This window comes from Paroedura picta, chromosome 7, assembly GCF_049243985.1.
Source record: "Paroedura picta isolate Pp20150507F chromosome 7, Ppicta_v3.0, whole genome shotgun sequence".
Classification (NCBI taxonomy): Eukaryota; Metazoa; Chordata; class Lepidosauria; order Squamata; family Gekkonidae; genus Paroedura; species Paroedura picta.
This window is the reverse complement of record NC_135375.1, coordinates 87,795,604-87,821,342: the sequence shown is the minus strand read 5'-3', so window position 1 is coordinate 87,821,342 and position 25,739 is coordinate 87,795,604. Positions and strand designations below refer to the sequence as shown.

The following is a 25,739-nucleotide window of genomic DNA, read 5'->3' as shown; positions in this document are numbered from 1 at the left end:
GCCAATTAATTTATTAATAGAAAGAGGTACATTTTACAAGTTACACTTGAAAAATCAAGTTTCCTTAAAAAGCCAAAGAAGACAGAGTTGTTTGTCCGGTGTCACCATTACTGTGTGCTCCTGCCCCAGCCCTCCTCTTCCCTGCCTCAAAAGGCCTCTTTGGGGGTTAAGAGCATTTCAGGATTGGGTTTATACCTCCTTGTCATCAGCAGTATCCTTCCAGGCTTATTTGTGTCACAAACACTAAATGCATTTCATATATGCTTGAAAACTGTAGCACACAAACAAAACATCCAAACACCATTAAATAGTTTAACCGAAGAGAAACCGACAATCTCCGTTTCAGTTTATACCATGCATTCAGTGTGGCTTACAATGGAAAACAAGCTAGTAGATCGCTGCTGAAAAGTTGTATCTGTTTTAATGAAGACTAAGAATAATTATTATGTACACATTTTTCTAGTAGAAAACAGGGGGAACCAGTGCCAATAGTTTGTGGAAGATAGCAGGAATTTTACTTGAACTCACTGAGAACCAAGAGAAAAAAAAAAGTAAAGTTATTATTATACAAATAAAAGTGAACAAGTGTCTAATGGAAAAAGAAGTGTATTGCGGTGTTTTGCGATATGATCAAGATGAAGTAGAAACAAGGCTGTATATTTTACAACTGGCTAAGAAAAAGGTCACCCAGGCAGCGATGGTTTAGCAGAGGCTACTCTTCAGACGGCCCCCTGGGCCCCCTGGTGCTTTCCCTTCATTTTTGCCTTCTGGCCTTCTCCACCAGGCAGCCCGCCGTTTCCGTTCTGCACCTGAGCAAACCGTGTCACCGTAGAAACTCCGTCCACAAATTTGGTTTTGTAAAGCACGTTAGCATTGTTGAACATGCCATCCTTCAGCGATACCACAATGAACTAGGAATAGAAAAGCAGGATTAAGTACGAGAGGCGCAAAACTTGTGTTCCCGGCTGCCCTTCACTTCCTAAAGTGAAGGTAGCAGGTGAAATGTACGAATTTGCGAGTCACAGATCTATTATCTGTTCAATAAAAGGTTAACTAGTTGTCAGAGGCAGATTTAAAAAAAATAATAATAGCAAAGCAATGAAGCAATATGCTACTTGGAAATTTAGAATACCAACTAGATAAAAATGTTTCCTTTTGGTCATGGCCAGGAAGAAGTGTTATATCAATTTAACCAAGAAAGACAACTGATTTTTCTCATGTTTCTTTTCCATGGCTCCAAACCACTCTGAAATCATCAACTTGGCTATGTAACAGAGGTTTCAGGTATCTGAAGGAAAGGTCTATTGTTTTGAAGAGAATGACCAGTCCCTTTGCTTAATGGCTCAGCTATTTATTTTTTGTGTTCTTTTCTTCTTGCTACCCAGACAAAACTAAACAGTACACAGGGGGCTCAGTAGGTCTCAATTCCATTTCTCCCATCTGTTAACGTTTATATCCTACTGCCCCCCACTGTCTATAGTAGCTCAAGGCAACTTTCAAGAACCTGATCTGCAGGCAACAATTAAACCAATAGTAAGGCAAAAAGACCAAATTTTACTCAAGACAATCGTACCAAAAATATTAGCTAACAAATGCCCATCTGAGAACAGACTTTTTATTTTAATGGGGAAATGTCAGCATTATGCCTTATGAGCCGGCTGAGGGAGGGAATCCCAGAGAGCTGTGGCCACCACTGAAAAACCACAGGCCCATGCTCCAGCCAAGCACACAGCCCAAAGAAAGGGGTAGGCCTTAAGATTTGACCTGGCACGCAGGCTTATGTTACATTGTTTGGAGATGATGGTCAAAAGGGCTTCCAAACAACCAGGCATTTCAGTACTTAAACAGATCCGTCTAGCTTTCACCCTTTATCTTTGAGGTTCTCACTTACAATACTTTATAAATTGAGCAATTGAGGCGCAGTGCACACGCTCGGGAGGGCCCAAGGAATCTATGACTGCTGCAATTTAGAAGTAGTTGTAGCTGGAGATGTTCTTCATGGATAGTAACTACTGCTATCAGCCGTCTCTTACCTGGGAATGTCTGAAGTGGGTACGAAGCATTTGCCCAATATTCTGGGTGTGGGAAAGATCGAGAGCAGCGTCCACTTCATCTAAAATGTAAATTGGAGCGGGTTTGAAGAGAAGCATGGCCAAGATCAGAGACAAAGCCACCAGAGACCTGGAACAGAAAGAAGATCTTAGCTGTGGCTAGGTGAGCTATACTGGTTGAAGCTTTTTGATTTCTAGACAGAAAAAAAAAATCCCTATTTCCACAGATCATCGTTGGTTTTAAAAAAACACTCACCAATATCATAAAACTGTTTAAATAGATGAATTGGACTTCATTGGTCTTAAAATCTGAATATGGATTCCTTCCAATACCAATTTTATTACTTTATGTAAAGCGGCTGTCTGGATTATGCCATCAGTATCAAAAACTCAAAAAGCCCCTCACCAAAAGTGCATTTTGAAAGTTCCCAAAAGACCCCAACACAGTTTATTCTAACCCAGTTACTCCAGATGCTACTTGGGATCAGCTCTTTATTTAAATTTATGTATGAACAATAAACTTATTGTATTAATTTTTTAACTACTGTGAGCTGCCCTGAGACTGTTGCTAGAGTGGCCTAGAAATAATAAACTAATAATAATAGGTCAGCATCTTCTAAATTGCTATGCAGAACACTTGCTAAAAAGAGAAGCTTCCTGAGCACTTTAGGATAGAAGGGAAAAATAATGTAAGAGTCATGTAAGGACATGGAAACATCTAACCCACGCTGCATAGCAATGACCCCTGCTAGAAATCCACTAACCTTTGCCCCCCACTTAGTTCAGTTAAGTTCTCCTTCCAGGTGTTTCCCAAGGCAACTCTGAACTCCAGACCATCTAGGACACTTTGCCCTTCAGGAGGGGACAACGTAGCATTGGCCCCTGGCAGAAGTGTTGAGAAAATGGAGCCAAAGTCTTTGTTTACCTGGAAAAAGCAGAACACAAACCCATCATGTATTAACAGGGCTTGAACACAGTAGATTTAGCATGAAGTGGAGGTCATGATTCAGAACATTCATTGCAAGACCATGTACAAACATGTATTGTTAGTTTGCATCCCTTCTGGTTTCTAATACTGCGTTTGTCCATACTGGGTAGGATTCAGATATAATAGTATATCCTTGGTTAATGAATCATTATCAGCTGATACAATTAAATGCATTCTTCTGTCAATGCCCAAGTACCAAAAGGCACATACTGGAGGTAAGGGGACCTACCTTTTGCCAGGCAATGTTTAAAGTTTCATTTTTCTTTTGGTCAAGCTCTACAATAGTTGCTAGGATTTTAGACTTGTCGTTCTCGACAATTCTTTTCTTCTTCATTAAGTCATTGTACTAGAACAAGAAGATTGGGAAACATTTTCATGTGATTTGAGAGGACAAATTAAACTTCACTCTTAGAGTGGGGGTTATGCTTTTTAAAAAGAAATTATTGCCAGAGTTAAGTTCTCCATAGCAATGTTCTTACAGAGTGAGTTGTACCCAGTTTTTCAAATACATTTGACGGAGTATGAACCCACATTGTAGATGTTTTTAATGCAAGACTGATTCTTTGGAACCTTAGAGTTCTTTTATCAAAAACTCTTCATGTCGGGGCAATATACCTTTCTTCTAACTATTAGCTGACCAACTCTGATACAACACAAAGCCCATCACAGTCTTTACCTTACTGTCATACATGTAGCTCATAACACTATGAATTCATCATTTGAGCAGGCATTCCTGTACCATGCAAGGTGTCACTGGAGATTGATTCCTTCAAACCCCTTGGAAGAATGCACAGTAGCATCTTCTCCTTAATGGCCATGAAATCTCCTTAATGGCCTTCTCCATGAAATCTGAAATGAGCCCCTGATCATATCAGGACAAACAGAATTTCTTTACTCAACAAGCAAGTCCATGGCTAGGAGATGTAGCAATGACCAAAAGCACAGACAGCTTTAGAAGGCCATTAGACAGATTCATTAACAGTAGGTCTTTCTGTGACTACTAGCCAACCTAATTTAAGGGAACCTTTATCTATCTAAGATGCAATAAACCACCAAAGCAGTATGAGGAAGCATTATAGGGAGGCTGTAGCCTCTGTGCTGTTTAGGCAACTGGTTGATCACTGTGTGAAACAGGTTGCTGGACCAGCAGGAACTCCCTCATATTCTCATGGTTAACAGTCAAGTAGATTTCACAGCTCTTTGCTGGAAAAATACAAGCACTTGCTCCTCACAGATGCATCTAAAGCACACCCGCAGACTGAACACCTACAATGTATGATTTAGATCAGGGGTAGTCAAACTGCGGTCCTCCAGATGTCCATGGACTATAATTCCCAGGAGCCCCCTGCCAGCGTTCGCTGGCAGGGGGCTCCTGGGAATTGTAGTCAATGGACATCTGGAGGGCCGCAGTTTGACTACCCCTGATTTAGATGTTAACACACAAAATCTGCTGTGCCCATGTCAGAGCAAGACAATGTAATATACGTGTCAGAATACACCATAGCTGGAGAAGGCTAGCTTATGTGCCACGTACTCGTTCCTCCGCCTCGGAAAGCATGTTCATTGCTCGTATGTTCACGTTCCTGCCCAGTTTCTCTTTCTTTTCCTGCAGCTTCTGCAGCCTCTGACCAACTTCTTTTGGATTGTTTGTTTTGAAGTCATAAGCCGTGTTCGGCTGGCCAAAAAGGTGCTTCTCCGCAGCTATCCATTCGTAGTCCTTAAGCATCTTGGCCACCTGTTAAGACACACACAAAGAAACCAGTGGAGACTGGGCACCAAAACATCTCTGTATGCTGATGAAAGCATCCTCTAAACATTTAACAGGGCCGCTACCCAAGCATTCTTATATTTACAAAGTGACCCCGCCCATGTGCATTTATTTCCAATTGTAACTTGTTGGCACAGTCATGAAATGCCTGAACTCTTTCAGTACCTCTGTCAACGAATTAACAGACCGTGCAGAAAGTACACACCTTCCAAGACAACTTGAATCAAGCTTAAGTGCCTTGAAATCAAAAGGCTTAAGCAGATCTGATGTGTTGGACCATGGTCAACAGAGTGCAGGTACTACAGAATCTTTGCCCAGCCATGCCTGTGCCTGCCCCCACCTGCCCTGCCCTTCTGCTTTGCAAATTCCCAAAACAACAGAAGCACACACTAGAACAGTCTCAGCAAACAAAAAACAGGTTCGTTGGTTGTGATTTTACAGCTGTTTTGCAAGTTGCATTTGGCAACAAGGCCAGCTGCAAGCAGGGTACCTCTGGTGCAATGATGTCTTCTGCTTTCAGTTTGTCGGGAAAAGCAGCATACAACTATATACATTTTTTTAAAAACCCAAAACACGGAGATACAAACTAATGTAGCAGCTCATGGGGCCAGTTATGTATAGACTGTGCGTGTGCATTTACTCAGATAAAATATCAGGTGTAGAAATCTCAATCATCACGGAATCCAACGTACCTTTGCAGAAGCATCGGAAGCCTCCCGCTTGTGCTTGCTGATGTTATGTTCCAGCTCTTTGATCTTAAGCTGCAGTTCGTTGTTTTGCTCTTTGTACTTCACAGCTTCTGCAGATTTGGCTTTGATTGCTTTATCCTGGGCCATCACCACTGCCTTTTGCTCAGCCAGCTCCTTTTGAGCCTTCTTCACAGACTCCTGGACAGGGAACCAGATAATAATCTCCTTTTGATCACTGCAGCACAAGGGAGGGTAGGGTGGGGGCATAAAGTACCCGGTGTGTGCAAAGAAGCTACAGAACAGGCCTCAGCAAATGGCAGACCCTTGGGCAAAACCCTAAGCCTAGAAGACACCCGAAGACGTGGGGAAGGGCCTCTGACTTAGGTTATTAGTAGTTAGGATGGCTTAAAGGGAATTTCTCTGCTCAAAACCAGCGGGCCACAGAGTACCAGTGGCTGGGGAGAGAACAGCAAAAGAGGGGTGCCACCATCAAGCTCTATTCCCCCTACCTGTGAGGCCACTAGGGCCCTTCCACACATAGTAAATAATGCACTCTCAGCGCACCCCAGCAATAATTTGTAAGCAGATCTTACAGTCTACCAAATCTTGTTGCAAAGTGCATTGAAAGTGCATGCTTGAAAGCAATGAGGGGAAATGGGTTTCTGGATATTTAGTCTGATCAGGAGGATGGGAGGAGTCACAGCCTCAGCAGTGATACTTGCAAGCAAGCCACTTTGGGGATGAGCCCTGGCCTCGTCACCCTCCGCTCCTCTGTTATGCATGGCAGGACCCTGCCCTACAGTATGGCATACTGTCCCCAACAACCAGTGGCACTCCTCAATACTCTAGGTTTGTGCCAAAGCCAGACACTGTTCAAGTTTGCCAAGAGCCTGCTGGGCCAGACTCCATCATTTTCTCAGCCACAGATTCGACATGACAGCTGCAGCCCGAAATACCTATTGCTTTCCTCATTCTCTCCCCCCCACCCCAGTTGTACTGCTGATTAAGTGACCTGTTGTCTTCATTCCTAGGTCCATCTGCTAGTGGAAATTCCTCTCCCCAAACCAATAGCTAGACCCATTAACATAATGATTCCCTGTTTAAGCTCATCGACCCCCCCCCCCAAAAAAAAGGCCATTGCTCAACTTAGCACCAATGGGAAATTCGATCCTGTGCTTACCCCATTTCCATCACGTACCCCCTCTCCCAAAAGTGGCTTTCCCAAGCCAAAGTGTCTGTACCCCCCTAGGCCAACATCACCTGGGATCACCTATAGTTAGATGAGTTGAGGCTCTGCTGGGGAGATCAGAGGATTGATTGTTGCTGCCATCAACTGTATTGACTGTATTGGTTTTTACCGGTTTCTATATAGTTTTATGTAAACCGCCATGAACCGGCTGGGCCGAGAGTGGCGATGTAGAAATTTAATAATAAATAAAACTACCTCCTCTATTTCAATGTGTACCCTCCCAACAGGGATGGGGGCTACCCAATGTTGAGGGGTTTCATGGTTTGGATAGGGCGTATGGATTCTCAGGTAGGGAGGCCAGTTTTATAGACGTCATTTCCCTGGCCTCAACCATAAGCCTGGCAGACCCGCTCAGTCTTACAGGCCCTGCGGGATACGCCCATCCCTAGTTAATCCGCCTTGAGAGGACTCACCTTGTTCTTTGCTACGTCCACCGATATGGCCTCAATCTGCTCCTGGAAGGATTTAATAGCTTCGTTCACAGCATCAGTCTGTTGTTCATAAGAGGCCTGTTCTCGTTTCAGCTCTTCAAGCTCTAACCTCAGTGCTTCAACCTCCTAAAGGAAAAGCATTGCATACACAGACGCATTAAGGATTGTGCTTAATTAGGTTCTGACCCTGCAGACTGGTTCCACGACTCCCTCGTGGAATGGGGTTAAGACAGTCGGTCCAGAGCTTTCTACCTCCAAGGAAGCACTTCTACATCTATGTTTTAAGAAACCTGTGTTTGTGATGGATGTTCAAGAGGATTCCCAGGCTTTAGCACATACAAACGCACAGCAGGTTCCTCAATGCAGCTCCACATGAGCTGAGCACGTGTCCTAAAACACAAACAACGTTCCTATGCACAGGAAGCATGCCTGCCGCTATCCCATCGGCTATGAACTGTGGAATATTTATTTATTGCATGGCAGAGTTACACACAAGGAGTGTACAATAATACCCTGAGCCCCCGGGGAGGGCGGTATATAAATATAATAAATAAATATAATAAATAAATATAGAATATGTAGCCAAGTAGGTACAATGATTATGTAAACAGATTGGACAATCCCCCTAAATACAAATGTCTACAATTCACTCAGTGGTAGCTGGGGAGAATACAAAGAGCTCCATCACATCTCCCTGGGAAACAGGATACTCACATTCCTGTGACAAACAGAAGACAGTTTAGGAGGCTGTAGCCCAATCACATCCAGAACCTGGTATCACGCTCCATTGAAACCACAGGTCTGCACAACTGCCCAAGCCTTTTTGTATTCTGGAATAAGCTTCCAAAGAAGCTTGAGAATTTCTCAAGTCCATTGGTCTATAACTATCCCAGAATACCACTGTGGGCAACACCCCAGGCCGCTTTAGTATGACTGAGAAATCCCTCCCTCTCCCCAAGGTGCTTCTCTCATTGGGCATCATAAAAGATATTGCAAAACCAAAATTCTGCTGCCAATAACAAGTAGAGTTTCCTGTATAAGCGGTGGGAAGCACCGCCAGTGCAAGGCTGCAGCGATACAGCTGGACTGGAATGTACACAGCTCATATCCAGAGCTTGGCTGCTGAAACCCACTAGGCGGCTTTGGCTAAGACACTGTTCTCCACCTAGCGTAGCCCCACAACAGCTCTGTGAGGGGACACAAAACTCTGAGCTCTTTCAAGGAAAACCTAGAGGGAACCACGGTTAGATTAGAATGAGAAGACCTGATCTCAAATCCCTAAGCCATGGAGTTTACCTGGTGAACTTGGGCCTGTCACTCACTTAGCCTAACCTACCTCACAGGGCTATTGTGAGGATGAAATGGGGGACAGGATGGGACTGCATAGATAGCCATGCATGCCACGGTCAGATCCTTTGAGGAAGGATGGGAGAAGACAGTAAATGATGAACATGCCTCTTTTCAACGCTGCTTAATGGATTCATTCCATTAGTATCAAAGAGTTCTACCTGCTCCTTTCCCTTCATCTTTTTGCTGGAACTATCAGCCTTTTTCTTGGCGGCATCCAGCTTCCGTTGGGCATCCTTCAACTCCCGCTCCCGTTCTGCTTCTGCATTCTTCATTTTGTCTTCAAGCACTTTTAGTTTCTCTTCTGCTTTTTTCTGGACCTCCTTGGTTGTCTTCAAAGTCTCCTCACTTTCCTCTGAAGAAGAGCATAGTGTTGATCCCAGGCTTTCAAGGGAGGGGAGAGAGGGAGACAAAAACCTACCAGACAACATATTTCAAAGTTCTTATCCCTGAAAACTGGAGATAATAAACCCTATTTGGTTTATTTAGGTATTTATACCCTATTTTTCTTTCCAGGGTGGGTGTAAAGTGGCTTACAAAGTACCAAAACACAATTTGAATTGACAGTCACTCCCAAGGATATATAAGCCACATTCCGGTGTGATCCTGGCTCAAGAAAGGCCATAGGCTGCAAGCCTCCAGGTTTCTGTAACTGGAAAGCTATTGAACTTAAGCAATTGGCTTAAAAGTACTCGCAAAATTCCTATCCTTTGCTCAGCTGTGGTGTTTCAAAGCATCACAACAAAAAACAGCAAGTTTGCTCTTTTCAGGTAGGACTGCTAATGTTTCCAACTCTTTCCGAAGATCAGAGCCTTGCTAGCCAAGTCCAGCAGCTACACAAACTAGAGGGAATCAGAGGGAACAGTTAAAAGAACTGAGCAGCAGACAAGCTGGAAGAGGGCCGCCTACTCCCTCACTGGGAGGTGTCACTTGATGGCAGCTGCACCACAGAAGTGGGCACCTGTTGAAGGGGCAGCAGGGACCAGGTGTTGGTGTGTGTGGGGAGGGGAAGGGTGTTGCCATCACCCTGCACAGGAAGTTCTTAGCCACTCAGCAGTTGGGTGACCACACAGTGAAATCCTATCCCCTGTTTGGTTGCTGCTCAGCTAGAAGCAGATATACTAAATGAAATGATGCAATTTTGGTAACTTTGCAGATTGGACTATTGGGCCTATTAACTTTAAAAAAAAATTAATAGGCCCTGAACATGTCATTCAAAGTTATTTTCCTAAATGCATGAAGGGAGAAAAAAATATAAACCCTGGTTTGCTGACCCCTACACATGATGACAGCATTGACGGACAAGCCCGACCACCGTCTCTGTCTCACCGATGGTTCTCTTCAGAGCATCCAGTTCTTCCTGCTGTTTGTGGTAGGCGCTTTGCTGCAGCTTGGTTTGCAGCAGCTCTGCTTCTTCAGATTTCATCTCCCATTGCTGCTGCAGACGACGATACCTTAATGGAGACAGTCATTGACAACAACAAAAAAAGATTTCGGCTGGTCAGTTCAACTTTCTATTGCAGGAGCATTGAAAAAATTAACCAGATGTTAGTAGCAATTTCTAATCAAGATGAACACATTGTGTGTGTGTGTGTGTGTGGGGGGGGGGGGGGAGGTGTTATTTTGATAAGTATTTTCTTAATAGCCCAGTTGGTGGTGCATGCTGTGCCCTTGCGTTGAACCGGTCAGAAATAGCATGACTGCAGATAGCCTCCAAAACAAAAATATGTGGAAACTTGAGCCTGTGCAGTGTGATTTTCTGTCTGAAGACCTGAGCTATTTACTTACTATGTTTTTATCCCACCCTTCCTCTCAAGGGCTTAGGGGTGAAATGTATGGTTCTTCCCTTCTCCATTTAACCCTCATAGTCAGCCTTGTGAGGTAGGTTAGACTGAGAGTAAGTAACAGGCCCAGGGTTACCCAGCAAGCTCCCATGGCAAAGTGGAGCGTCAAAGGCAGATCTTACAGAAGCCACACCAAGCTCACGCTCTCTATATGGGAGAAAACGTTACATGACTTTTCTCCCCAGAACAACTTAGAAGAGCAGCTCTTTATACTTAATAATTCTGTTCTTTATAAGCCGCCCTTTCCTGTGTGGCCCAGGGTGGGGAACAGCAAATCAAACAATCCCATATCCGGAGGGTGTCACTGTGCTGAAGAGATTTTCCTTTTTTGGGTGGATGGTTTTGAGTTTCCAGGTAGGTAGGTAGGTAGGCCAGCAGTTGCTGACTTTATTTCCTTATTACTTCTCTGTCCCAAGAGAACGAACCATGGTCCGGACTTACTTGTCAGCAGTCTCCTTCAGAGCAGACAACTCCTTCCCTATCAACTGCAGCTCAGCCTCCTGTGCTTCAAGCCGCTCTTGCACCTCTTTCACCTCTTGAAGCTTGCTCAAAACCGATGCAGACTGAGATCGGGCACCTGGCTCAGAATGAGAAAGAGACCAAAATATTTGCTTGAATGAAGGAGGGGCCGGCTCACCTACAGGAGACCAACAGGGTTATTCTGAAAAGGATGAGAAGCCTGCTTTAGGGCCAAACTAGGTAGAATGGTGGATGGTAGCTTACATAGAGCAAAGAGCTCCAGAAGATTAACTTGTAGCAGGAGAAGAGAGAAGTTAGGGAATACTAACCCCCACCCTATACTAGGCCCCTCATCTGACTTGCCCTCCCTGAAAGAAGAGCCAGCCACAAATCTGCTGCAATCTAGTTCTGCTTGCTGCATAGCTGGAACACTTGTTTCTTCAATACAGTAAAGGGAATGCAAATGATAAGCTACCTCCAGTCAGTGTGCCCTGAGGATCAAAGGTGTCTCCCCCGAGAGTGACGGTTTTTGTCATTATCTTTTTGTCGAAGGTGACTTTCTTGGCGTTGTCCATGTTATCACAAACCAGTGTGCCCCCAAAGACATACTCCATTGCCTTCTGCACTTCAGATTCATACCCCACCAGAGAAAGAGCCAGACACACGTTGTCCTCCCCAACCTAGCAATCAAGAGGAAAAGCATTAAGACCTGCCCCAAGAGCTCTCTCTCTCTCTTCCCGTTCTTCAAATCAAGATGCAAGATGCATGTTGGCGCGCACAAATGACAGCACATCAGAGCAACTGTCCAATGGCCTCCCTCCAACTCATTGCTGAGGGGGGAACATGAAATCCAGAAGATGGGCAAAGCTATCTACACCTAGTGCAGGATAACTTGCTTAAAACAAATACACGGATTGTAACACAGGCATTTAGAATAACGGAAGAGACCTCCAGGGTCATCTAATCCAGGGGTAGTCAACCTGTGGTCCTCCAGATGTTCATGGACTACAATTCCCAGGAGCCCCTGCCAGCAAATGCTGGCAGGGGCTCGTGGGAATTGTAGTCCACGGACATCTGGAGGACCACAGGTTGACTACCCCTGATCTAATCCAATGCCCTGCACAAAGCAGGAATTCACAACTACCTGCCTACCGACAGTGACCCCAATTTCGTGCGCAAGTGATCCTCTCAACCCCCAACATCTCCAGAATCCATCCCGGCCTGGAGGAAATTCACCTACCATCCCACAGTGACGATCAGCAGTTCCCTGGATATGCAAGGAAGGGCCACAAAAGACAAAGACTGGCACATCCCTTCCTGCCCATCCACTCACCATCTGCCTATGTTCATAACATCAGTATTTCTGCCAGATGACTATCTAGCCTCTGATTCAAAACTTCCATAGAAGAACAACCCACCACCTCCCAAGGAACCCTGTTCCACTGAGGAGATGCTCAAACTCTCAGGAACTTCTTCCAGATATTTAGCCAAAATTTATTTTGAATCAATTTCCACCCATTGGTTCTGGTCTGCCCATCTGGGGTAACAGAAAACAACTCTGCTCCATCTCCTCTATGACAGCACTTCAAGTATTTGAAGATGGTTATCTTTCAAAAGACTATAGTGAAAACAGGAAAAGGTAGATTACAGACAACAGAAATGCAAAAATATATGGTAAGAAAATGAGGTGGCTGAACATCCCATGCATGAGACAGGCTGATATAATGAGAGTGCAGAAATTACTTATGAAATTTTGTGGCAAAGAAGGAGGCCTTACCAAGTTTTTGGCTGTTTTGATTGCTTCTTTCCCAACACACCTTGCTGAAATTTTGTTCAATGGAATAATGGTATAGCGACGCTTCAGCTCACCCTTCTCTAGTAGCTTTTTGCCAGTAACCTAAAGTAAGAAGGGTAGAAATATCTACACTTAAGCGCCTAGATGTTTAGTTTATGTCTTCTGATAGATTAAACATTTAAAACCAGCCAAACTCTTTTAAAGGTTAAAATTATGTATGTATGCTATGAGCTTGTTTCACCTAGGCACTGTAAGTCATAAGGGTTACAGTCATGAAAAAAAAGATGATTTATGCATTTCATTCTCAGGTAGACATCTCAAACTAACATGTGACTGGGACAGCCCGCAAGAAGGTTGTAAAAGTACATTCATCATGAGTCAGGTTGGCCGCATCACCCTTTCAAGGAGGTGGCAAACTTGGGTTTAGTCTTAGGCAACAGTCAGAAAGGGGACTGGATACTTTTTCATTGAATTAAATTCATGAGACTCATACCTCCGTGTCCACCACAACATTGTAGAGTCGACCGCCAGCAACCACTTCAAGTGCCGTTGCTGTGGAAGCCTCTTTCACAGTAATCAGAGACGCAACAAGCCCTTTCACGTGTCCACGGTCCCAGTTTTTTTCTGGATCTCTTGAAAATAAATGAATACTCATTAGTTGCTCATGGAAGGTGCTGTGAGGCATAGGCAGCTTGTGGAACAAATTTAGCATGTAAATGCCACGAGAACTGTGAAAATGCTATTTCCTGAGGCATCAGCATACAGGGACAACCCGTAGATCACCCCACACCATATGGTGTGTCCATGGAACAATGGGACCCAGTGACATCTTTTCTGGCACCTGCCAAGTGTATTTAGGGAGTGGGCAGGGACAGGTAGGCTTTTTCACAGCTTGGCTTCTGACTGGCTGCACAAATTCTTTTAAAATCTTGCTTTGGCAACAGTTGCCACAACAGCAAGAAGATCTGCACTATGTGACTGAAGTTGAATGGTGGCAATCATTTTTCTGATTGGCTGTGCCTCCTTGTTGCTGCGCCAACCATGCCATGCCATAATTCCAAATGTGCCCCCCGGCTCCAAAAGGTTGGAGATCCCTGTTCTAGACATCCCCGTAGTTCCACCACTTCATATCTGTGAGGTGGGGGAACAATCACTATTCATACACCAGAACATTCTTTTAACTACTAGTTCCAAAGACCAGTACGTTATTGGGTGGGAGAAAAGAAATATTAATCACCCGACTACTCCGCTAGATACTTGAAAACTTGAGACAGATCGCTTCAAGATTGACACTCTGAAACCCATATATATGGTTGAGCGAGGGGTTCAGAAAAGGCGGATTAGACTTATCAATGAACTGGCATCTTTTGTTTAAAGTCTCTTGCCAAAGAACTTCAATGGAGATCATACACAAAATATCAGACTGCTGAATTTTTTTCTCCCAAGCTTCAATGTTTAAAAAACAAACAAGACAAACAGTTGTGAACTTACCTGTATTCAAAAAGTAAATTGGGGAATCTGGCCATTAATGCTTCGTAGGACTCTCTCAGCTGGTTTACCACATGAGAAAGCTCTTTTTGTTTTTGGAGAAGGCTTTCCTCTTTTTCTTCTGGAACAGCCAAACAAAGACAATTCACTCAACATCTGTTTACAAGACTGACCAGGAATTTTGGGGGATTTTTTAGAAGGAAATGCTCAAGGCTACATTGGCTAGTGTATATAAACCAGGAGCAATTGTTATTTAAGCATCAAAGGGCAGGAACCAGACAAGGACCTGATTCAAATGTAATGTGATGTGAACCTCTGATAAGAGCACTTGCCTGTGTAAGAATTCTACACAGCTTTCAATATTCCAATTACTATGGGCAATGTGAGTCTATCCATGGCTAATGTTATCTTTGCTAATCACTCGTATGATCGTTATTTTCTATTTACATTATTTTCTATTTTTTCTCAGATTCGCAGCTCTGGGTAAATCGAAATCCCTGCCTGTAACAAGCCCCCACATATTTTTGTAGCGATTCCTTTTTCAGCAGCCTCCTACCTATGACAAAGTCCGAGTTTCTCAGAATCCTTGCTCATTTTTAGTACCTCCCCTTCTCAGTCCTCCAATTGTGAATATATAAAAAACTGTATTTTTGTATTCCGCCCTTCCTGGATAGACAGTTGATAAAGCAAACCTTCGTAGTTCAGCTTCTTCATGTCATGTTCTAGTTTCTCTTTCTGCTTTTTGACAGCTTCAAATGCATCTTGATCTTTCTTGTAGCCAGTGTCCATTTTTTTCACTTCAGCCTGTTTGGTCTTTAGCTCTTGCTGGGCGTGTCTCAACTTCATCTGAGCCTGCAAAGGAAGGCCATGACAAGTTGACAGATATGCTTCTTCCCTAATGAACATACTGTGACTATTCAGAATCAAGAAGCATATTTGGTATTACAAGCGGAATAACCAAAGGGGTTAGACAGATTAATGGAGGAGAGGAACCTTCACATTCAGAGGCAATTAATCTCTGAATACCAGTGCCGGGAGACAACATGAAAGGAAGGTCTCAAGAGTAAGTGACTGGCCAAAGTATGAGATAGGATGCTGGACTAAAGGGATCATTCATCTGGTCCAGCAGGACTCTTACTACTTAGGATCAGCTCAGTCACACTCCCCCATTCATCTCCAGGCATGAGTCATCTAACAGGACAACCATGGGACCATTTAAGTCCTATGTCTAGGGCCTAAGCTAGATGGGAAAAGATCCAAATTGTACACTTCATCCTGGACAGCATGAAGCTGTCCACCACCCATTCAATCAACTTACTTAAGAATGGTACATTTGAGACAGGTTGATGGTTCTTCACATCACCTGGGCATACTAAAGATTTCTTTAGTAATGGATGCACCACAGCCTATTTGAATGCTGCCTCTTGTTCTCAGTTGCCCCTTTCCTGGCAGATTTAAGAAGCCAGGAAGGGCTCTACTGACCAATCCTATGCAGACACAATGGAGGTGGAAAACTGTTGCTTCTTTGGCTCCATCACCACCACACAGTAAGCTTTAAAGTGAGCTTTCTGCAGCTATCTACTCTTTTTTTTTGGGGGGGAGCAGCACCATGTCTTGCCATTCCAAAGGCTCTAAAAAGGTTGAAGACCCCTGTTTTAACGTGTGTTGGGAAAGTCTATACCTGTTTCGCTTCAGTTTGTGCTTTGCTGATATTGTTTTTACAAGCCATCATCTGTCCGGCAAGAGTGGCATCCTCCCCATCCTCACTGCTGGACAGGCCAGTGGACATAGCTTTGAAGTGCTTCTCTGCCACAGCCAAAGCCTCCACGTCGGCATCGTTCGCCTCCTGAAGAGCACTCAGTGCATCTGTGACCTTCTGGATTTCTTTGTCCTTTGCCACCAAAGCTTTAGAATCCTAAAGCAACCACACACAAAAAGCTTAAATGTTAAGCCATCTGTTTAAGATAACAGAATTGAAAATAATTCTAAAGGCGCTCAAGCACACAAGAAGCCACAGCCACAATTTTTGGGAATCAGAAACGGCAACCACCCAATTAGAAAAGTCAAGCCAAAGCCAAGCAGCTTGTCTTGCCAAATCTAACACCAGCAGCAAGACAACAAGCACTGTCCAGTTTTAACCGCCGTTGGGATGCCAAGGAAGAGGACAGCATGTTTCTCAAACAGCAGGCTGCAATGCGTCATAGCCAAGCCGCTTTTGATATGAAGGGGCCTTCAAACTGGCTTGGCACAGCAAATCTTCAGTTCAAAGAAAAATAAATCCAAAATCCCAATGGGGATGGCTCAAGTGTACCAGAAGCATCCCTTTTAAGATTTTATTTATTTATTTATTAGATTTTTATACCACCCGCCCATATGGCTCAGGGCGGTTTATTGACTGAGAGGAATTATTTCTCAAATATGGATAGGTGGGATTCCAACCATAAATATATCTCTAGAAATATCAGGCTGTCTTTAATGCATGCGTAAATGATTTTCACAAAATAATTTCAGTTATTGCAACTTATTCTCTAGGAAGCTCCACTTGTGAGAGTGAAAATTTCAGCTTGTGCAGAATGGGATTTTAAGCCAAGTTGAAATTCCCAGTTTAGTTAGGTAAGTAAGAGATACAATAAAGTATACATTTCTGAGCAGGACTGCAGCAGGCATGCCTTTTAGTACATACACATCTTGACTCTACCACTTGGAATCCAATGGCATATTACTTATCCACCATGAGCAATTTCTTTTGCAGTGCAAAACAGAGGTCACTTCACAAGCTGCAATTCAGCAGACACATGCATACCGGTTTGTTTCACTTGGTGCAGGGCTCAGAGTTTGTTATATCTTCTAGATCCCTTTTGTGTTTTGCTAAATGCTTCATCGGGGATCTTGTATAAAAGCTTTTCTGGCTCCCATCTTGAAAGCATTTACTAAAATGTGAAGGGACCTAGAAGATCTAATAAAATGCTCAACCTTCCACCTTGTTCCCCCCCCACACTGATGTAACCTTATATTCTTTCACTGGTCATAGCAATCAGTATTTATCTTCCTCCTAGACATGCAGATATTTATTTATGTATAGTATATTTCTGTACCGCCCTCCCATTAGGCTCAGGGCCGTTTACAGAAACCGTGGAGGGTATACAGTGAATCACAGTACAAGAACAATGATAATAACATGTGGATAACCACAAAATATCTGCAATGCACGCTCTCCCAATTTCTTTAATATGCCCTGTTTGGTTTTTTGTCAGTGTTTAAAATGTTATCACATAACTTTAGAGACGTAGCATTCACTATGGTGCATATTACGAACACATATAAACCATGCATTGCAGACCTGCTTAGTCAAGTGTATGAAATGAAGTACAGTTTGTAACTGAAATAGTAGTTACGCCATAATCCTTACCTCTTCCATATTTTTAACAAGCTCTTTATGCTTTTTTTCTTCATTTTGCAGGTTTTGTTTTTTGATATCCAGAGTGCTTTGCACCTTGATATCCAATCTCTGAACTTCTGTAAGAGCATCTTCCAGTGAACGAAGCACACCACCGAATTCCTGCAAAAAATGTTTCAACAAAATCCTGCAATGCCTGTACAGGTATGTCTATCACCTATTCCTAATGTATTTCACCAGTACAGGCAAAAGCACTACTGACAGAAAATGAAGAACCTGACCTCCCTTCCTCTGGGAAAGAGCCCCTAAATGCCCCATGAGAAAGCAGTAAGCAAAAGTTCTCTTCATGCACAGTTCGGAGCCAATGTGGTAGCAGCAACAAATAAAACCTTTTTCCTTCACACTCTCCACTATTTGCATGTTTCAGAACCCCAAACAACCATTTCGCAAAATGCTTTCCGATTTCAAACATTCCCATTGGTCAATGTGCATTTTGCTGGCACGTATTTACTCTAATTCAGAGGCAAAAATGATTATTACTTTCACTGACATTTAAGAAAAGGTTTTAACCGTTCTTACTTGATCCCTTTTCTTTTCCATTTCAGCTATTTCTTTGCTGAGCTCCTTCACTGCCTGCTCGTTCTCAGCTATTTCCTCTTTACATTTTGTTGTGGTGCCTTCCATTTCCTTCAGCACGTCAGCAGAATGGACCTTGGTTTCTTCGGCTAATACAAACTGATATGCAACGTACAAGCGGCTCAGGTGCTCTGTCTCTCGCATCATCTTTTGGTATTCCAAATAGGCGGATCGTTCCTGAAGAAAACAACCAATGCATGGTGTTTGTTGACAGGACAACAAAGGAATACAAAGGGCCAATGATACTCAAGCTACATTGATGTATTTCATAAGTTCAGATTCCACGTGCAGACCACCTGAATGTGTGGCTATTTTAAGGACAAGACCTGCCTGATCTCACACTGTGGCATCTAGAAACTGGTGTCTGCATGTAATTCTGTCCCTTCTGGAGCAGTTCCACGCCATGCTTTTTGTGAAGATGCAATGAATGAATCCATGGATATTACTAATAAAGTTTAACAAAAATAAGTTCTTTTGAGTCTACGAGCCAGATCAAAAATTTAGGAGCTAGGCCCATTTTTCAGCCTTTTGTATTTTTGACCCTAAACTCAACTATGAAATGACACCTGGGATTTCAAAGTTTATTGTAATAGTATTACTGTTGTAATAGTAGTTTGTTTATACAAACAAGATTTTGAGACCATAGCAGTAGGACAGTTAAGACATATCATCATAAAACTAAAAATTAAAACTATCTTGCTTTGACGCCTGGGATTTGTCGGTCCTCCTGCGAACATGATGAGTTTCAAAGCTTTATCTTATCAAAACAGACTTTCTCTGCAACATTCAGGTTGCAGAGGAGGGGAAGACCAAACCATTTCACTTAAAATAAATACCTCTTTCAGTTTCTGCAAAGTGGGTGTGATTTCTTCCTCCAAAATCTGTCAAAAAAGAGGAGAATATAGTTGTTTTGGATCCACAGCAGTAAAATTTAATAAAGCAAGAAACAAAGCATTCTTTTTCAAGATGCCATTAGGTTCAAAGGAGAAAAGAGTCAAAGCAAAGTAACCTTTCTTCCTCTTTAAGAGGGATCCTGCAGATTCTTGAATAGCTAATACCATAGAAAAGAACCATTAAAATAAATCCCCATTTTAAGGAATTTTAGCAGTCGTTTCACCTGTGCATATTCAGAACAAAATGCAAGTGGCCACTATGGCAAACACTGAATACCGTGCAAATTTCTTTGAGTTTCGCTTCTTTCTTCTCAATGGTTTTCTGAGCAGCTATTTTCTTGCACTCATACATCCTGGTGCCGGCTGCTTCTTCAATCATAGACAGAATCTAGTGGGGGGAGGGAAATCATATTACAACCTGAGGCCAGATCAAGGGCAACCTCTAAAAAGTTACACAGATATATACAACTGAAGAACATTACCTCTGGAGGTTTCATGTTGAGAACTTTGGTTATCCGTCCCTACCAACAGAGAGGCAAAATAATATCAGGCACTTAAAAACTTTTTTCTTACATAGTGAGACCAATATGTGACAGATTACTTGTACTCTGAAAGATATGTCTGAAAGCCAACAATTTAGAAGAGTTGGTTCTGATATGCCACTTTTCTCTACCCAAAGGAGGCTCAAAGAGGCTTACATTTTCCTTCCCATTCCTCTCCCCACAACAGACACCCTGTGGGGTGGGTGAGGCTGAGAGAGCCCTGATATCACTGCTCAGTCAGAACAGTTTTATCAGTGCTGTGGTGAGCCCAAGGTCACCCAGCTGGCTACATGTAGGGGAGCGCAGAATCGAACCTGGCATGCCAGATTAGAAGTCCGCACTCCTAACCACTACACCAAACTACACCAAATTGTAGTGAACGCCAGGACCCCTTGCAGGGTAGGTGGGCGCACAATGTTACAGAGGGATAGAATCCCAAAGCAGCATCTAATAGCCAAGACCTAAGTGGACCTTATGTTGCTGGTGACAATATGTTAGACCTGTTGAAATCACTGCACCCCCCCCTCCCTGTGCCTCAAAATATGCTGAGGAAATGTTGCTCTTATTTTCCTGCCTGTGATTCTAGAAGAGGCTCACAGATAAGCATGCTGGGATTATGGCCGTCTATCCACAGCTCCTTGCGTGAACTGGCAAGCTATAAGCATCCAACGATGAGTTATGTCTTTTACACGCTCAGCTGCAGAGGGAACAGGATGGATGCCCCCAAAGCTAGAGTAAGTCTAAGAAGATGGTCTCCGCTTCTAAATAAATGTTGTTAAAACAGGTTCATTGCAGACTTAAATGATATTAAAATGCCAGGTTACTAAAATGTGTTGGTCCACTTAAAAGACATTTCATACTTTTGTTAAGAATTGTCAATAGAATGGCACGGTTAGACTAGTCGGACAAATGCTTTTCAAACATCTGCCAACTAATATTTGATTCCCTCCTTGCTAGAAAATTCGCCTTGTACAATTGCACAACTATTTTCCTGTAAGCCCCAGTCATTTCAACAGGGTTCACTTCAATAGATGGTGGTTGGGAAGCAGGGATGCTGTTGACCTCTCCATTGGAAAGCATCTTCAGAAACCAGCACTGAAACTGCTGGTGGCCTCCCCAAAGCATTCAAGAAAACACATATGCACAGATCACATTTTCTTTGTACAAAACTAAGGAGAGCAGGTGTAAAGCCCCATCTGGTTGATTCTTAGACACATGACAACAGGAAATTGAGAGAGAACAGTGAGCAGATTCACAAACCCATGTACTGTACCTGCATTATAAGAAAATGAGGATTATTGACATTCAGTCCAACAGAGCAAAACAGATCCTGCACTCTGGTGCTGTTTGCATTTACACCGTTGATTAGGTATTTATTTCTGCCTCTAATCACTACCTGCAAGGGAAAGAAAGAGCTTATTATGTAGGGAAATAAAATATGTGGCACACAAGGCCAGTCCTGCAAACAGATGATAATTCTGCAATCTGTCGAGCATTTTTCTGTCCAGGATACAAGACACATAGAACCCACTAACGCCTAAAATTGCTTACCTGCCTTGTGACTGTAATCTCGTCATGATTCTCAAACCCTAAGGGACTCTGCTTCTTGTCAGAATTATCAAAGCTGATGGACACAGTCGCCTTAGTAATTCCAGCCTGGCCATTTTTGTAAACAAGATCTTGCAGGTTGGAAGCTCGCACCTGAAAATATTGAGAAAGACTTTACTTCCACCAGGAGCGATACCTTTAGGCTACAGAGCTGCACCTAAAAAGTCAGAGTGGTGGCTTGTGCTTATATCAACTTGTATGATGGTCTCAGGTAGTCTTACTTGAATATTAACTTATCAGCTTAAAAAAATTATACAGCCCAAGGGAAAGAAGATAATAAAAGTAAAGACGGTTTTAAAAAAGTCAGTTTCATGATACAAATTCCTAGAATCTTTGCATTTAAAAAATGTGGTGCATTTAATAGCCCCTTTTAATTGACACAATTAAAATATCACCAAGTATTTTTATTTATTTACACCATTTATAGTCTGCCTTTCTAAGACAAAAGGCAGATTTCACAAGTTATGTCAATGCAATCTAAATCAGGGGAAGTCAACCTGTGGTCCTCCAGATGTTCATGGACTACAATTCCCATGAGCCCCTGCCGGCTACCCCTGATCTAGAGGATGGAGCACCCAAACAATGCAATTAAATTTTGGATTGCAGAAATCCTGAAACAGCGCTGAAACAATCAGCTCCCAGGCAGTTATATGTATTGTTCACTAAGTTTTCAAGGCCCGCACAACCCATTCTGCTGGTTCCTGTTCTGCCAGCAAATCATTTTCCCTTTGGAGATACCAGTTTATATTGGTTGCTGGGTACCATTGCAGGCCTGCAAGAGGGAGTAGAAGCCTGTTTGCAGCAAAACTATCCCCAGAACCCACAAAGAGCTCTGAGGCCCATGAGCTACAGATGTTTACTGTGGCAACTATTTGGGCCAATCCTCACCACGGTAAAGGTGAGCAATGAATTTGACAGTTGCAGAGTGGGAAACAAGCCAAGCTCCCCAGAACCCTTCCCCAGGCTAGACACTAAGCATATAAAGAGGCAGAGGGAGGGAGAGGGAGGATGTGCATATTTCAGTTACAGGAGATTTCAAATTGCACCAAGAGGTGAGGAAGTATTTGTGAGAGCCAGTACAGAATAGTGGTTAAGAGCGGCAGATTATAAACTGAGAACTGGGTTTGATTCCCCACACCTTGGGTGACCGCGGGCTAGTCACAGTTCTTAGAACTATTCTTGAAGAACTCTCTCAGTTCCACCTACCTCACAGGGGAGAGGGAAAGGCAATCACACAGGTTCTTTTTTAAAAAATCACTGTTGGAAACCTGAAAATTAAGCTCGCCAGAGGCATTCCAAACTGGGATTTCACTTTTTCTCCCTGGTCCAAGTACTGTCTGTCCAATGATTTAATATCACAGCTTAAATGCACAGATTCTGAATAATTGATGATAGTAACCAGTGCTTCTCTTTGTCAGAAAAAAAGTGAAGCTACATATATTCAGTGAAGCTGAATATTCTACATAGAAGCTGAAGCTTACCATAAAACACAGAGTCATTAATGGAAAGAAGGGCTGAGGGCAGTAGATGTCCAAGGCAAAGGCTTACCTGTGATAAATTGGAAATGCCCAGTAAAAAACAGATGGAATCCAGAATATTGGATTTGCCGCTTCCATTTAAGCCAGTAATGGCATTGAACAGTGGGTCAAAGTTATTAACTTCTGTTCTTTGAGCATAAGACTTGAATCCCTCAAGGACAATCGATTTGATATGCATTGTTATTCAGTATCCCAAAAGGATACAGGCAAGGTTTCTTCTGAACGCTGAAAAAATAGGTACAAATTTATAATTCTGCAGATTACAAAATATTAAGTACGGAGCACAGTGCTAGTTACATGAAAAACAGCCATCTCATGCTTACTTGTTTGGGAACCGAGCTCAAACCTGAATAGTTTTTAGTAACAACGAAAAGCAGGGCCCTGAACCTCTTCTTAGAGAAAATGGAAAGAGACTAAAGATGCAAGCTTATGCACTTACCTGGAAATGTCCACTGAACATTATGAATTCCCTTCCGAGTAGAGATGCCTAGGACTACATTGCAATCCTAAATTCACTGGAGAGAAATATTCTGTACCTCTCTAGAGCCCACTATGTTTTCCTCTATAAGGATAGATTCAAATGAGTAGCCGTGTTGGTCTGAAGTAGCGCAATAAAATCAGAGTCCGGTAGCACCTTTAAGACCAACAAAGATTTATTCAAGGCTTGAGCTTTCGAGTGCAAGCACCCTTCGTCAGACTATGATCTTCTTACATGACAGGGAACTGATTTTTGCTATATATTCCCTGTCATGTAAGAAGATAATAGTTTGACGAAGGGTGCTTGCACTCGAAAGCTCACGCCTTGAATAAATCTTTGTTGGTCTTAAAGGTGCTACTGGACTCTGATTTTATTATGTTTTCCTCTGTTTTTCATGAAGTTTAGTTAGCATTACTAAGCTCTCATTTTCTTGTATTTTACTCTTTCCAGTGTTGTGGAATTAATACTATTTATTATCATTTTTTCAATTTTCTATTAACTAATACACATCATATGCTATTGCTTTAGTGAATTTTAAGTTTTTTGTTTTGCTGAAACATATTCTGGAATGAAAGCCATCCTAAGAGCCAACTTGTGATTTTGTTAAAGTTTGTATTTATTTATTTCAAACACTTATATCCCAGTCTTAGTTTTATCAAGATGGTTCACAACAAAACCAGAAATTCTGTTCGTCCCTCTATTTTCTGAAGATAGGTAAGAATACAGTTGCTTGCCAAACCTGCCAGGAGCTAAGTTTCCAAGAATCCAAAGTTTCCAGCCAGCTGGTATTTCATAACTTTGGAACTTTTAGAGTGATTTTGAGGGATACTGTAGTTTTCCTGCAGTAATTAGTTTGCCTATTCTGAATTATAATTGTTATCTATTTTCAACATTTAAGCACCAATGGAAGAAATAGAAATTAAAGAAAGAAAGAAATGTAGGGTAATTGGCAACGGCATGGCAAGGAACAAATGGCAACAGGAAGATAAAAGATTTAGCCTGTGAAATGGGGCTACTGTATACCCATCATAACAAATCAAAATTGAAAGCAATACTTCTGCAGATTATAAAACGTGAGCATATGGAACATAATGCTAACGATGTAGAAAACAGCCATCTCATGCTTCCTTTCTTGGGAACAACACCCACACTTGGATAGTTTCTATTAACAATGGACAAAATAATCACACTAAGCTTATTGACTATTAATTGATCCAGGTGGCTACTCGGGTTGGGCTGAAGCAGCAGAGTCCAGTGGTGCCTTAAAGACCCAAAACTTTGCTTTAAAAAGCATTATTTGGGGGGGATTTTCCAAAAATGCTCTCTACCTACCAGCTCTCGAAGCAAGAATAAAAAGCCATGATTGCAATTAGAGGTCTCTACCCAGCAGAAAACTAACCTTTAAAAGGGAGGCTGTCTTACAAGGCTTGCATCCCCTCTTCTATCCCAGAATCACGCCGGCAGCCGAGATCCTCCCAACCGCTCGCTCTCTCCCTCCTCCTTCCTTCACTTGAATTTTGGCGCGGATCAAGGAGACCGGCCTCCGACGCCAAGCCCCATCAAGGTCTGTCTAACGCTTTGCCTGATTGTTGCCCCGCGTTTTCAATTCAGGCACTACGGTGAGAACTCTTGATAACGAATAAAAGAAGACCCCTTCCAGCTTGTCTCGCTCTGTTCCGCCTGACCTAGATAGGCAGCGAACATGAGGTGGGGCGGGGCCAGGAAACTATAAAAGAGGGGGACGCGGCTGCGGCACTCATTTTGTTCTTGGTCGGGGAACTAAGAGGGAGGGTTTTATCAAATAGTGGAGTGTTCGCCTCCCCTTTTTATTTTGTGTATTAATTTATTATTTTTGGCGCGTGGGGAAAAAGAATCTTAGTGCTAAGGGTTGGTTACACAGCATTTTCATAGGCTATTTTATTTGGTTTTCCGTGATAGTTGACTACGCAGTAACTTCATGTTGAATCCGTCTGAGATACCTTCAGAAGCTTCCTTTAGGAAAAAAGAAAAAAAAATCTTTAGCTTTACAGTGGGAGTGGCAAAACTTTTTACAGTGATTTTACAAGTTAGGAGTATATGGCAAAGTGCATAGGAAGGAAAGAACATGCAGGTACACTTTGCTGAAGCACTCAGAGCTGGACAATGTGTAGAGATCTGTGCTCTGAATCAGGGTTGTGTAAACTTTCTGCTCAGGACCCTGAGAAATTTTTATGTGGCCCCAAGTATATAAATAGGTATAAAATAATCTTAAGTATGAAAATCAAACATTTACTAAAAATAAAGGAAATTATTTTAAAACAATTTTTTGGTATATATATATCATTTCACCATTTAGTAAATACCAAAGCAAGTTTGCATACAAATTAGAAGGGTGTGCTTGTTTATTTTTACATAAAAAATTAAATCTTGGGATATTTGATACCGTAGGTTGTAGATCATCTTCAGTGTTTATCAGAGTTGATGGATATTTTGATTTTATCATTGCCAGTGCTGATAATACTGCTTTGCATAAATATGTAGTACAAAATGGCAGAAGTA

At 42.5% G+C, this 25,739-nt stretch overlaps 1 protein-coding gene and 1 non-coding gene across 3 annotated transcripts; both read right to left on the bottom strand.

Annotated features, from left to right (window-relative positions):
* On the bottom strand, positions 1-24,848 carry SMC2 (structural maintenance of chromosomes 2). Of its 2 annotated transcripts, XM_077345299.1 has the most exons (25): positions 24,601-24,848; positions 22,734-22,948; positions 21,129-21,278; positions 20,851-20,973; positions 19,518-19,556; positions 19,313-19,423; positions 18,979-19,023; positions 18,086-18,319; positions 17,519-17,668; positions 15,791-16,024; positions 14,802-14,961; positions 14,113-14,230; positions 13,115-13,253; positions 12,604-12,723; positions 11,302-11,506; positions 10,809-10,944; positions 9,853-9,977; positions 8,685-8,878; positions 7,159-7,302; positions 5,500-5,694; positions 4,574-4,774; positions 3,269-3,385; positions 2,816-2,976; positions 2,034-2,181; positions 1-911 (listed from the first exon to the last, which is right to left on the bottom strand). In XM_077345299.1, the coding sequence occupies exons 2-25, from the start codon at positions 22,899-22,901 to the stop codon at positions 720-722; spliced, it is 3,609 nt and encodes a 1,202-aa protein (XP_077201414.1). In that variant the 5' UTR covers positions 22,902-22,948; positions 24,601-24,848; the 3' UTR covers positions 1-719. The 2 variants fall into 2 exon arrangements, with proteins under 2 accessions (XP_077201414.1, XP_077201415.1); XM_077345300.1 differs by lacking the exons at positions 20,851-20,973; positions 21,129-21,278; positions 22,734-22,948 and having other exon boundaries at positions 24,624-24,847.
* Positions 21,976-22,108, bottom strand: LOC143842526 (small nucleolar RNA SNORA5). Its single transcript, XR_013233164.1, has one exon. It is a non-coding gene; the product is annotated as a small nucleolar RNA SNORA5 (small nucleolar RNA).
* Positions 24,849-25,739: the final 891 nt, after the last annotated feature.